Source organism: Carassius carassius, chromosome 20, assembly GCF_963082965.1.
Source record: "Carassius carassius chromosome 20, fCarCar2.1, whole genome shotgun sequence".
Lineage (NCBI taxonomy): Eukaryota > Metazoa > Chordata > Actinopteri > Cypriniformes > Cyprinidae > Carassius > Carassius carassius.
Genome location: NC_081774.1, coordinates 25,792,983 through 25,807,825, shown reverse-complemented (window position 1 = coordinate 25,807,825; position 14,843 = coordinate 25,792,983). Strand labels below are relative to the sequence as shown.

The 14,843-nt window shown below is 36.4% G+C and overlaps 1 protein-coding gene across 1 annotated transcript in view; it reads left to right on the top strand.

Moving 5' to 3' along the window:
* Positions 1-14,843, top strand: part of egfra (epidermal growth factor receptor a (erythroblastic leukemia viral (v-erb-b) oncogene homolog, avian)) — a 51,089-nt gene that overhangs the window by 22,737 nt on the left and 13,509 nt on the right. Inside the window, exons 2-13 of the mRNA XM_059502311.1 lie at positions 8,351-8,502; positions 8,732-8,918; positions 9,131-9,265; positions 9,356-9,424; positions 9,857-9,975; positions 10,587-10,728; positions 11,489-11,605; positions 12,125-12,251; positions 12,416-12,489; positions 12,615-12,705; positions 12,845-13,044; positions 14,657-14,789. Coding sequence (XP_059358294.1) covers positions 8,351-8,502; positions 8,732-8,918; positions 9,131-9,265; positions 9,356-9,424; positions 9,857-9,975; positions 10,587-10,728; positions 11,489-11,605; positions 12,125-12,251; positions 12,416-12,489; positions 12,615-12,705; positions 12,845-13,044; positions 14,657-14,789 — 1,546 coding nt within the window. The remainder of the gene's footprint in view (positions 1-8,350; positions 8,503-8,731; positions 8,919-9,130; positions 9,266-9,355; positions 9,425-9,856; positions 9,976-10,586; positions 10,729-11,488; positions 11,606-12,124; positions 12,252-12,415; positions 12,490-12,614; positions 12,706-12,844; positions 13,045-14,656; positions 14,790-14,843) is intronic.

Genomic DNA, 14,843 nt, shown 5'->3' with positions numbered 1-14,843 from the left:
CCCAGCTTGGCAGGCCCCCAAAACTACCCGGGCCCATATGCACCTGCATACAAAATTCCAATTTCGTGAAATACTTTTCTCGTAAGATCGGGTTGACAAAGTAAATATAAAAGAGAGAATGAGAGAAAGAGAGAATGAAGTCCAGCATAGGGTGTTACGTTTTTGTAGTGATGCACCGAAATTACATTTTTTATGAAACACTAGCTAAAAAAACTGAAATTAAAGCTAAAAAAACAAAAAAAATAAATAAGTTTAATTTAATAATCAATTAATGAATCAATTTAATGTAATAATCCACACTCAAAACCAGCTTGTATACAAACATTTAAATTAGGCCATTTTAATACCAATGTCCTAATGATAATGATGCTTCTACTTCAATTCAGTGGTGAAATATAAACATTTAAATAAAAACAGTCAAAACGTGCCATCAGGGAAGCACTTATGAAACACCACTATTTCGGTCAAGCAAACTGAAAATTGAATCCCATGACAAACAGCCTTTCAGCATTTTCTCACACTCTGCACTACTTGTTGGAAAAAGCTATTTGTTGAATGAAAAATGTATAGTACTTTTAAACAACTGTGCAAGTGTTTATGTGTATTGTTAAGTTTGCTACTCCTCAGCACCGAAGCCTACATACTCATGCGCAGAAGAGGAGGAAGCTTTACAGAGGGCGTAATAAAGTCGGCACAGTATCACTTTCTGTTAGTGAAGCCAATAATGCATTTAAGGTACATTCTGTGAAATAAAATACATGGCTCTTCTGTGGGTGTTTGCATCTGGCTTGGTTCAAACACGTGTCTTTCTTCCCAGTTCTCTCAAATCCGAACTTTCTAGCTATCTCTACCCTCCCCGGAGGCCACTATAGCATCTGGGTTTGGAGTAATGCAATGACTGACCCCATACAAGGAACTTCCTGAAATGTCAGAAGGGCATTTTTTTTCTCTCTCTCTGTTTTATTGCCATCCACTTTTTCAAATGATAGTGGTGGTGTTTTTGTGTGGATGTGTGTCTCTGTTTGTTCCATCTTCTTCCTGTGTGTTCCTCAAGTCCCTGATCTGGAACGCCCCCACATCTCCACAGTTTTGAGTCTGTATCCCACTCATTGCATTCATTGGAGCCAACCCCAGTTGGAATCCAGGATTGAGCTTTAAAGGCCCAGAATACATTATTGTCATCCACACCCTGAGAATCCTTCATTGTGTTGCGATGGTATCTTTGTTTACATTGCGCCATTTGTAGCAGAATACACCTCCTCTGCTGAGCCTCAAACAATTCTGTCCTAGCAGGAGAGGGAAGTGTGGGCTTAATGCACAGGAAGAGCTGAGGAAAAGCTTTATTTTCTTCATTAAAACAGATAGTGGTCCTGAGGGGTTTAAACATGCTCTTTAAACCTAAAGCCTTGAGCTCTAGATTCAAGATGGATGATTCAGAGACATCAAAATTACTTTACAAAAACATCTGCCTTTATCCTTGTGAGAAAAAAAATTATAACATATGTTCTCTTTCGCACTATCAATCTTCCAGAAAAAGCTTTCAGCCAAAGTGGAGATAAACTTGATACAGTAACTCATTAGGAACTCTAGGGAGAAATAACCACCTAAATTAATGTTATCTTAATTATTGGGGCTTGCAATTTTACATTTTAATTTAAAATGATTGTTTATCTAAAAAAACTTTATGTATTTTAATATATTTATATATTTTTTATATACACCTTTGTGTGATTAATTGCAATTCATTTTATTAATTAACTGGAATATCATGAAAATTAATAAAAATCTATTGATAACTTTAATTACAATACCAATGTAAGTACAGTTGGATGCTGCAAAAAAAAAAAAAAAAAAAAAAATGTTCTTTGAAAAAAGATGTTTTGATTTAATATTATAGATGCCTAGCTCCAAGGAATAAATAATTGCTAATTTAATTGCATAGGAAATTATTTAGCATTGCTGTTTCCTTAAAACTGTGGTTTTATTTTCTCTGTAACTCAATTACATGACTTAAACAGATAATTTAATTCCAGGTAATGATACTGTATTTTATGAGGGGAAAATGACCTCTTCCCATTTGTCTATTTTATGTTGTCTTGGAAATGGTTTTAGTCTAAATTATTGCTATGTATTTAGTCTATATGTGCATTCAGTAGTTTAAAATGTTTTACATTAAGAAATTAATTTATGTGTTTGTAAAGAGTCTGAGGCTGTATTATGAGACTGTACTCAGTCATTTTCTGTAAAAATTGTTTTAATTTTGTATAGTGCAGATTACCGCTCAGTGTATTTCGCAATGACGAAATTTCGTGACCTGCGATATTTTGCTAAATGCCAAAAATAATTCTTAGGTTCACAGGTTACTGTTTCATTTGCTAGTTTTTTGGTGATGCTAAGAAAATTCAAATTGACACACTTAATGTAAGTTTTTTAATTAATTAATTTATTTATTTTTTCTTGTATAGTTTTCATGTTTTGTTGTTTTTCTTATCTCTTTTAATTTGCTAAGAAATCTAATGAAGTGCTGGTCAGTAACCAATCATTTGTATTCTATAATTATTTTTTTTCTATAATTACTAATTTTATGATTGGTTTTATACCACAAACACATTTTTCTATTTTTATCACAGAATAAGCCATAAAATATATTTTATAGTTCCTGTAAAGAACGTATTTCAATTAACACTATTATTCATCTGCTTTATTTATTTATTACCTGGAGATGACTTGGAAAAACACACATAAACCAGACATTGTCACAGTTGTGTATTTATTGTCTTCATGTTTTATCAGTCAAAATGTTTGTGCTTTTTATTTAGCTCAGCTACAGCAATAGATGGCTTTGTCCATATTGGGGATTTCCTGGTACATCATAAGTTATTACTTCTATGAGTCCGCTTTGGACTTTCTGCGTGAGAGCGTCCTCCGGCTTTGAGTATGAATGAAACATACAATGCATGAGAGTGTTGAGCACATGTAAATTTCACATCACTTCATTTTGGATAAAAAAAAAGTCATCCGTAGACTATTTTGTGTCTTTGAATATAAATCTAGATTCATTCATTACTGGCCCTTAAAAACCTCTACATGAACACGCTTAACCGGAAAAAGTGTGGGGGATGAATTTCCATTTTATTAATAGTGGGGGAGGGGGCATGTTCTACGCCCATGTTAAGAGTGAAGAAGGATAGAGTCTCTAACAGGATCTAACTGGTCATGGTAACCACCCAAACCTTTTTTAAGCCGTTTCCGAATAATTTTGCAGTAACATGCTAAAGAAACCAAATATGCTCACACCCTCTTGAAGAAAGAGCATTTAAAATGCGTGACCAGACAGTAAAAAAAAAAATTCTTTTGTGTTTTGCAACAAGTTTTACATGACTCAGGTTCTTGGTGTTAAACCTGTAGTGTGAGTGCATGAAAAAACACATTATGAGTTCAGCACACCTACAGCCAGTGGCAATAAGAAACACTCACACAGTTACATCATATCTGGACAAGAACACAGTATACTTACTGTAGATTAGCCAGTCTAGGTAAAGCCACACCTAACCTTTACTGTCATGGCAGTGGGCCAGAAGGATTGGTAGAAGAAAGCCAACTCAAGCTTTAACGATGAAAAAATTGACATCAGGTACCTCTGGCCATGATTTTTTCATCACATGCTGGATGAATGGAAAACATTCTACTGTCTCAAGACGTCATATGTTTTGTGCAACATCCTGTGAAATCAACCTGTCATCTGCTTCAGAAAGCCTTCATTCTGCCTGTGACCGATGCAGGAAATGAGTTACTCCATATCGGCCGTCCTAGATAATACTGTTAAGGCTCTGTTTATGAATTTATCTTGTCCAGTGTGTAGGCGGTAGGCTGATGGCTTCACTCTGATCTATGAAACACACTTTTATTGCAGTAAGAGTAAAAGAGAGAACAGGGAACTTCAGTTTTTCCTACTAAGCTGTTCCTCATAACAGAAGCACTATTCTTCAGAACTACTTAGTACTTTTGCCCAGTTGCTTTAACTGTTGGGCACAAATGAGAATATACACCAAAACTCCCTCTGAAAAACATTTCCACATAAGGTGTAAAACAAAGTTTACCTATAATGTCTAATTTGAGTGCTGTGACAGGAGTTTTCATAATAAATACAATATAAGCTCTTCTGAGGTAATTCTTCCTAAAATAAAATGGCAGCTATATTTGCATGAATAAAGACCCATATGTAATGATGGTGGAATCTAGTACATTTAAAATATAATGAAATATTGAATAACTCACTAAAGTTATTTATTTTTCATTTACTACTTTTTCCAATAAATATCTTTCTTGTACAGTTAACTTTGACAGCCCTAAAAGTACATAATAATACAAAAATACCAATTTCCACAGATTACCAAGAATCCTCTTGAGGCCCACTGGAGGGACAGTTTGTAAACTACTGCTTTGAGATATACCATGAGTTCCTCATTCACTTTGCAAATACTGTATACTGTAGATCCTTCTAAACAAGTCTGAAGTTTGTATTTGCAACATGTTTTTACTTCAACTCGTCACACATGGATGCTTGGTCAGGACCCCTTGGAGAGTCACTTTTTACCAGTCCAGGTACCCCTTTAGTGTAATTTTGAAGAGTACACCATTGCTTCTTTTACAATCCAGATGCATAGAATTCCTTGCATCCAATTTTATATATATATATATATATATATATATATGTGTATATATATTCTTGAGTCAGGTCCATTGTGGGCCTCAAGGGTTGATATTCTCCAAAATTATTTTTTGGGCGGGTTATAGGGATCCATCAGTAGAGGTTGGGCCGAGTGCCGAGACCCGGCCTCCTGAACTGTCAGCTCCGCCATGTCCCCCTAGTCTGCCTGCTCTGTCATGGCTTCCTAGTCTGCCTGCTACGCCATGGGTCCTTAAGCTGCCTTCTCCACCATGGCTGCCTTTTGGCCTCACTCCACCATGGCTGCCCGAGCTGCCTGATGGGACCCAGAACCCAGAACCCCATGGGTCCCACTCTGGAGACCTGCCATCCCGTGTAAGCCTTTCCTGAGGGGCATCCAGATTGCTCTGTCTCTCTGTCTCTCTCTCTCTCTCTCTCTCTCTCTGTAATGACATCAGAGGTTTCTCAATAAAAGCAATGGTGTACCTTGCATGTTGAAAAATTATGCTTAAAGGATACCCAATGCCAAGGAGTCCTGTCTTAGCATCCATATGTGACGAGTTGGGAATGAGAACATGTTGGTATTTGCAGTTTGTTGGTACTGTATGTCACATACAAGATAAGCTTTGTTGCCTAAAAAAAATCTGCTTGTTTTTCAATTCAGCAAGTCAAATGTACCAAAATGAAAGAAGCCAAGATATGACCACAGGTTTGTCCTGTAAGTAATTAAATAAACCATAGTTTCAGTTTTTAAATGTGTCACACTTGGAGATACTTTTGCACAATCAAGAAACTTTTTGTCTAAAATAGTAGAGGTTGTTGATAATATATATATATATATAATTACTCAAAGAAATACACCCCGCGACATGAGGTTGAGTAAATGACACAATTTTCTTATTTGGGTAAACTCTCACTTTAATGCCTTTTTAAGCACCTTTTTCAGACTTCTGTCGCTCACTAGTTTACAAGCATTAGCTTTTCCTTCAAGACCAGACACGTTACAGAATGCGACCCAACAACTTCACAGCTGCGAGTATTGCCCCTGATCCATGTCAACACATCATCAAAGTTACAATACTATGAGTTTTGCTGAGGAGACTTGGAGGAGTGTATTATGCAGTTGTGTTGTACAGTTCATACATTCAATGTTAATAGAGAGAGAGATGCTTGTGTGACTGTAGAGCTCCATTCTTCAAGACCTGGTCTCCTTATCTCAAGCTGGCTCCTCTAAACCGCCAACATACATTTTGAAAGTGGAGTCTAGTTTATCCTAAAACTAGAAACAACTTTGACCTGAGACTGGTTGTGTTGTTTGGCCTCACTGATATCTAAGCCTATTAAAGATCTGAATTGCCACCCACACAACAGTGCTTTTTACCACTGACAGTGGTTCTTTTCAGGACCCAGAGTTGACCTTGTGGTGATCTTAGTGAACCATTGCATTGTGCTCTTTTACACATGAGCAGCTCATAAAATAAACGTGAAATAAAAATAAATAACAACTGATGTACTTAAACAACTAAGACTAGAGCTGAGAGAACAAGAAACTCTACCAAGAAGCCCACCATGACCCATGAATACATACTTGTTGATTCATTGTTTTGTCTTTGTGTTGAGGTTATTTTGTCAGTCATATGTGTCTCATCCAAGCGGCAACCTTCCGCTTTCTCTTGTGAAGCAAACACGGAAATTACTTAAACTGTAATTTGTCAAATGGCCGCTAGAGGCTGGCTGAAAAAGGGAGTCAATAGACTCCCATGTTAAAATGCAAAATTTACTGCAGAAAAAAAAACATGTTTACAGCCTGCTTCTATTCTCAATTATTTTGGTCTATAAAGCAAATTTTGCCCTTCATGACACTGTAATGGGGGTGTATTTTTTACAACTCATCCATTTAAATTATATTAATTTAATTTAAAGATAATTCAGGGCGTGGCCACTTGAGTGACAGGTGGATTGCTGCTGCTGTCAGCACCGTCGCACTAGGTGGGTGTGGATTCAGCAACGAGCTCCCGCCTCTTTGTCCATTTTTGATTATCCAGGAGTGACATGCGGTAGCGTGCTGCCAAGATGGGGATGGCCACCTCTGCCCACTTGGAGCATCACGGACACAAGGTCCATGTTTTTATACAGTCTTTAGTCTTATCTAACATTTTGAAATGCTAATTTCCTTCAAGTCAGTGCTAACCCTTTCCATCTGATCAAGTGAAGTCACTTTTGAGATGACTGGATCTGTCTTCCGTTACACAGTAACATAATCATTACATATGCGATAATGTAATTATTCACAATTTCACAGTCTGATGCATCTATTAGTGGAAACTGCTAAGATGTTTTGTCTCATTGGGGATATCTTGTGGTGCAAAATAGGAGTTGTTGATGATTAATTTTGTGACTAACCATTAAGACCTTACAGTTTTAGTGGCTTCCCTCAATTTTTGCCTTTTAGTGAGAATCTTAACAGTCTCTGCAGCAGTATAGAACAGACTGAATAAATGTTATAGCAGTTTTTTCCCAAATGAGTGTGAGAGAAAGAGTAAGCACTCGGGCCATTCAGAGGAGCTCTCTGCCATGAGCACTGTTTATCTTGGCCCACCACAGAGTCTTTCTGTTGCCGCTCTGTGCAGTTAAATCAAACTGAATTCTGACTGATTCATTAGCTGCAAAAGACACCTACAGTACATGCCTCAGATTGGCTCTGACACCAGCAGCCTAATTTGATTTATTGCAATAAGTTTAGCCTTTTATTTGTGTGTAATAAAGAGTGTGAAATTGGTTGTCCAGAGCCTAGAGCTGTGCTCTGTCTTGACAATTGCAGTCTACAGACACTCTCCATGTAATTTGTGTAATTGGAACAAATTTGCAATGCAAAATGGGCTAAAATTCCACAAATGTGAAATGCACAAGAATGCTCGAGACTGTAATTGTTGCTAAACTGTGTACAAAGCTTTGATTCATTAATTTGAATGTGAATGTACAATACAGGTTTATTATTTTAATTGATTATTTTAAAGAAAGTCTGTAATAAATAATATTATGATAATACAATTTCAAATAACTGATTTCTATTCTAGTATATTTTAAAATGTAATTTATTCCTTTGATGGCAAGGCTGAATATTCAGCAGCCATTACTCCAGTATCACATGATCCTTCAGAAATCATTCTAATATGCTGATTTTGTGCACATTTAATGATCAATTCTGAAAGTGCTTGTGCTGCTTAATTGTATGTAGAAACCCTGTTTAAGATTTTTTTTCTGAGGATGTTTTTTTTTTAATGAAGGTATTTTCTATCATTTAAGAATTTAAAGATTCTGTGGTGAATAGAAAGTATAAAAAAATACAGTATTTATTTTCAACAGAAATCCTTTGTAACAATGAAAGTCTTTACTGTCAATGCATCCTTGCTAAAGAAAAGAAGGAAAGATTTGTTTACTTTCCCATGTCTTTAATATTGACTAAATAGAAAAAAAAAATCTAATTTTTGTGTGTTCAAAAGGATATTCAAAGGTATTTTGGTTGGGAGGTTTTACAGCTAACCAAATTGCAAAAATAACGAAAACTTAATTCACCACCAAATAACATTTTTACTTCTGTTGGTTTTGCTGGTATTGTACTTTTCCCAGTAAGGCCTCAGATGGATTTAATTGGGCTTTCTTTCTCTCTGTGTGTTTAAGTGTGCCAGGGAGCGAACAACAAACTGGCTCTTCTGGGAACAGTGGATGACCATTATCAGATTCTGGTAAAAATGTACAGCAACTGCACCGTCGTTCTGGAAAACCTGGAAATCACATATATGACCGAAAAACATGACTTGTCCTTTCTCAGGGTATGATATATCCATTTTCAAACACTATGATCAATGTTTTTTTTATTGTTACCTTAGTGATTGGTTGTATTGTAAGTCATCTGTACACCATATATGCTAAATCCAGTTTATATTTCATGACATATTTAAAAAAATTAAACTATATGCTATTCCAGACAACTCTTTATATAGTTATAGTGTTGTAGGTTTAGGTTTAATGTTATTTTGTGTTGTTGCTCCTGATTTTTAGAGCATTCAAGAAGTTGGTGGCTATGTTCTTATTGGGATCAACACGGCTCCCAGAATCCCTCTTGAGAACCTACGCATCATCCGTGGCCACTCTCTTTATGACGAAAAATATGCTTTAGCTGTCCTCCTGAACTACAACAACAGCATTGGGCAAGGCGTGAACCAGTTGCCACTGACTAGCTTAACTGGTATGTGGTTATGTAAAACTGTTCTTTGTGTGTGTGTGTTTGTTCCCTGATAAATTAGAATAACAAATGCTCCTAAATGCTTTATGTCTTTCGCACATTAGTTTTGTAGAGGGAATAATATTTATTACTTCTCATAGAATTTATATTTGGAAAATATGAATAAACCTATATTTCAAATGTGAGGTTTGTCATACATCATTTTACTTTCCTAGAAATACTGAAGGGTGGGATCAAATTTGCCAGTAACAATCATTTATGTAACGTGGAGACCATCCAGTGGACTGATATTCTGAACATGAAGAGACAGCCTAAAATCAGAGATCCGGAACCAAGCTCAGCAGAACACTGTATGTCCCTCTGAAGTTTGTACATGTATATTAAATGGTACTAATTAATTCTGCATTTTGACTGAGAATGTTCTACTTTACCTCCCACAGGTAAGAAGTGTGACCGGAGCTGTTACAATGGGTCCTGTTGGGGCCCTGGTCCCCAAAACTGCCAAAAAAGTAAGTGCTCTTAAACTACTCAAGTGCATAAGATTTATTCATTTAAACAAATTCAATTATGGCATTTACACTTGAAATTTTAGATCCGGTTTGATATGTATCCCTAGGGTAAACCTGGGTTATCTTTTTGTTCATGTTTCATACTGCTTATATTTAACCCTGGGTTAGTAATCCATAGTCCCACTGCAAAATACACGGTAGTAACAATTTGTGATGTCTGCTTCATGAGGAGTTTTTAATGCGCCTCTTTAGTTTATTTACTTGATCCTTGGCTTATATTTCACAACTGCTGAAAAAGCACTACTTGACCCCCAGAGGAATGTTTTGAAAACTCTTCAGAAGAATATTGAATTGTTGTTGCTGTGCTCAATTCTAGCAAACACAGATAGTACGGTCAGGGTCTGTGAAGTTTCTTCTCTCTGTTATATCTAGTGACTAAGGTGATCTGTGCGGAGCAGTGTTCAGGGAGGTGTAAGGGGCCCAAACCAATTGACTGTTGTAATGAACATTGTGCTGCTGGCTGCACTGGACCCAGACCAACCGACTGCCTGGTGAGAACCGCACATATACAGAATAAGATTAGTTTCTTAATAATTCACTTGTTTACTCATTAATCTTTCAGTACATACTGAATGCTACATGTAAGCCTAAACACAGTTAGTAAAGTCATCCATAGCTGTGGACATAATGTTTAGATATAATTATGAACTGAACTAGTTCAGAGTGAATAATGACAGTCATATGACTCAAAATGTGAGAAATTCACGGCAGTTTGAAAGTGTTAAAAACTATAACACTTATACTTATTTTGATTAAATAACAGTACATTTACATTTATCTGACGCTTTTATCCAAAAGCGACTTACAATTGCTATATGTCAGAGGTCACATGCCTCTGGAGCAACTAGGGTTTAAGTGTCTTTCTCAGGGACACATTGGTGTCTCACAGTGGATTCGAACCCGGGTCTCTCACACCAAAGGCATGCGTCTTATCCACTGCGCTAACACCATCTCACCACCACAGTACAAGGCTTGTCTGCAGTATTACAGTGAAACATTAATTCCCAGTGAAGTGTACAGCTGCAGTAAAAGTAACCTCAGGGGCAATGAAAAACTTTCAGACTAGTGCGCTCATGGGAAATGTTGTTTGTGTGTTCTTTAGGCCTGTAAGGACTTCCAGGATGAGGGGACATGTAAGGACGCATGTCCACGGCTCATGCTCTACGACCCCAACACCCACCAGCTCGCTTCTAACCCTGATGGGAAGTACAGTTTTGGGGCAACGTGCATCAAGAATTGCCCACGTAAGTCGCCTCAAGAAAAACACATAACCATAACCAAGTGAATTCAAGCTGTTAGAAAATAAGTTCATGACAAAATGAACAGATCATTCACTCACCCTCATATGGTTCCAAACCTTTCCTTTTTTCTTCTTGTGAACACAATATAAAGATATTTTAAAGAATGTTGATAACCAAACAGTTGCTGGTAGCCCCGTTACATCCATACTATAGAAGTCAATGTCAACTGGTAACTGTTTGGTTACCAACATTTTCACAAATATCTTCTTTGGTGCTCAGCAGAAGAAAGAAATTTATACAGATTTGGAACAACATGAGGGCGAGTGAATAATGACAAAAAGAAATGATAATTTGGGGGTGTAAGGGATTTATTTATTTAACCTTTATTTAACCAAAAAAGACTGAGATTAAAAATCTCTTTCACATGAGTGTCCTGGTTAAAATGGGCAGCAATGCAATCAGTTTAATCACAGATTTACGCAACTCAAATGAAAACAATTAAATTTTAAATCTTAATCTAAAGAAATCTTGAACTATAACAATCTGGAGATAAATGTTTTAGGGGACCTGGGTTAAAATCTAAATGACTCATGCCAGGCAGAGAGAAATACTCTTCAACTGTTGCTCAACATTGGTTTATGAATAACATTTCAGAAAGCGACTTTACCATGACAGAATGATGTTGTGTTGTGCTGCTTTGGTTGGTTGGGGTTAATGACTCTGGAGTGATTGTTGGTTTGGTGTTTTTTTGTTTTTTTCTCAGACAACTATGTCGTGACAGACCATGGGGCATGTGTAAGAACATGCAGTCCTGGCACCTATGAGGTGGATGAGGGTGGAGTTCGGAAATGTAAGAAGTGTGACGGCCTGTGTCCAAAAGGTACAGTTGAAACTGCTGGTCAGGAATATGCCGTTTTGTACCAATCCTTTCCTTTATAAAGAATAAAAAAATCCAGCTTGTTTCTTTATATTTATTTCCTAGTTGAGCAAACACATTAATCTTGTTTTAGTGCATTATAACTTTTAATAGAATAAAAATAAATTAATTAATGCTGTAAAAACTGTAATTTATTACAGTGTCTATCCGTAGTCTGTCCTACCATAATATTGCAAATATATATAATGTGTGTACTTTTATGTTTGCATTTGTAGCTGACAGACACATTTAGTTTTGATAAATTCATACACCGGATTAATTTAAATTAGTTTTCAAACTAAAGTCATTTCAGGTTTGGACTAAAGTTTTTTTTTCATTTGTTCAAAGCATAAATTCAGTCAAGTGTGTCTAAACCATTTACTGGTAGCATAAGAGTTGAATTTATTATTGCCTTCATGGCTAATTCTTTACTTAAGAAAGAAGTTGCAGTTAATATTTAATGTTTCCTGCCATCCCTTTTAGTTTGCAATGGGCTGGGAATGGGGCCTCTGCTCAATGTCCTGTCAATCAATGCCAGCAACATTGATTCCTTTGAGAACTGCACAAAAATCAGCGGAGGTGTTGCAATTCTCACCACGACATTTAATGGGTGAGAAGGATGTTTCACGCTCTCTGATAAATATGATTTAATTCCACATTGCTTAGTACCATTCCATGTTGCTTTAAGACAATTATACTTTGAATATTTTTGAAACATATTTGAATTATTTAGATTTTTGTCTCTTAAATCCTTCTTATTACTATTATTAACAGTGACCAGCATACTAAAACTCCAGGATTGGACCCGGCCAAGCTCAACATATTCAAAACTGTAAAAGAAATCACTGGTGAGAATGTTGTGGTTTAATATTGGACATTTGTAATGGTTAAAATGGTGTTTCATGTAGGGGACCTTTAGCCCCTCAGTGTTCGTAAACATTCCTGAAGATATTCTTCCTCTCCTAACTCAAAGGCTACCTGGTGATTCAGCAGTGGCCGAAAGACATGCCATCCCTCAGTGCCTTTGAAAACCTTGAGGTCATCCGTGGACGTACAAAAAAGCAGTAAGTCAAAATACTGCAGTCTCAAATATGTCAGCAATCTCTGAGAATTTTGACACATGACGATAAATTGTTGCTCCCAAATGAATCATGCTGTTTGGTTTGTTAATAAAGACACCCCATGTCCTTTCTGCTCCCACAGAGGGGCCTTCAGCTTCGCTGTCACCCAAACTCAAATCACACATTTCGGCCTGCGTTCGCTGAGGGAGATCAGTGATGGTGATGTGGTCATTGCTCAGAATAAGCATCTCTGCTACACCAGCCTTGAGCACTGGAAACGGCTCTTCAAATCTGATCAACAGTCTGCCAAAATGATCAAAAATGCTGATGCTGCCACCTGCGGTAATGAATTAACACAATAACACCTGTCAAATCATTTCAGATTGGTTCAACCAAAAATGACAATTCTATTGCAAGTTACTCCCACTTGTGTCACTCCAAACTAGAAACACAAAAGGAGAATTTTTAAACAATCTTCGCACAATCCTTTTCCAAATGCAGTTCATAGTGTCCACATCTGTCAAACTTAAAAAAGCACAGAAAACATCATGGAACCATAAATAATGTTCTTATAACTTATAAACTGTAGCAGAAGTGCAATTTACAATAGCTGTGCAAAGATTCAGTAACACTTATTGTTTGCTATTAACTAAGACTTTTTCCTAATAAACTCCTAATTTATTGCTTATTTATAGTAAGGTAGATAGATGTTGTAGTAGTTATCTTTAGGTATTGGGTAGGATTAAGGTATGTAGAATATGATCATGCAGAATAAGGCATTAATATGTACTTTGTAAGTTATAAACAGTGTGGGCCTAGTAACTCAAAAAATGTAATATATTACTCATTACTAGTTCCTACTTTCAAAATAATATGTTTACATTACTTATTACTCCCGGCCAACAGTAATTAGTTGCATCACTAGTTACATTACTTTCCCATCGCATCCCAAAAAAATCTGAATCCATGAAGTTAGAGATGAAAGAAGAGTACAACTGGCTCAAACTGATGGCAAGCCGAATTTTTTTAAACAACTTCTGTTATTTAATAAAGCAGCAACATAATAAAATCTGCAACAGGGCTCAAGAAGGTAGAACCCTTCAAACATGTTGGGATTCGCAGTAGATAAAGTGTTAGTACTAGGCCTACTATACAATTTACATGTGACATTGGTGTTTTTGTCATCCTTTCTTCCTACAAAATTCAAATAATGGCTGTATTTCCAGCTGCTTTATGATGTGGGTTTCTCCATCTTCCGGTGATGTCACATTTATATAAAATAATGAAAATTAATTGGGATGATTGAATTTGATTGTAATTGATGTAATTGATTGATTGATCATTGACTGTAATATTATTTATTTAAATGTAATTAGTAATTAGTTACCAGGTAGTAAGTAATATTTTTATTGTAATGCATTAATAATAACTAGTTAATACCCGACACTGGTAATAAACAGCCAATAAGCAACTAGTTAATAGTATTCCCAAATCTAAAGTGTTAACGAAAACTCTTCAAAATGTTTTTTTCTACATTCCGCAGAAAATAAAAACGTAAAGGTTTGGTGAATGAGTAAATAGCGCCAGAATTCTCTCTTTGTGATGGAATGTTTTACATGTTTTCTTTCACAGACATTTGCCTTTAAAACACATATCTTGGTTTCAATGGTCCCTTTAACACATTCTGTTGACTATAATAACATTGCACCTATCTATTAACTCTCACTAGAGTGTTAGTAGAGTATTAGTAGACTGGGAGGGTTAGGGTTAGAATAAGTTGACATGCAAATTTAGAATGTCTGTTGGGACACCATCATAATGAAGAGTTAGCAGATATTAATCAGACAGTCTACTACTACTCTAATAGTACTAATAGTCTAATCTAATCTGCTCTAATAAAGGGACCATCAAAATAAAGTGTTACCCATATCTTTTGTGTTGATATCTTTTACAGCGAATCAGAACAGCACGTGTGATGAGCTGTGCACAAATGATGGCTGTTGGGGTCCTGGTCCCACTATGTGCTTCACCTGTAAGCATTACACCCGTAAAAAACACTGTGTGGCTTCCTGCAACCTGCTGGCTGGGTGAGTGGGAGCTCTATTATGCCTTCTCAGTTTATCCATGTTTAAACGCTTAAT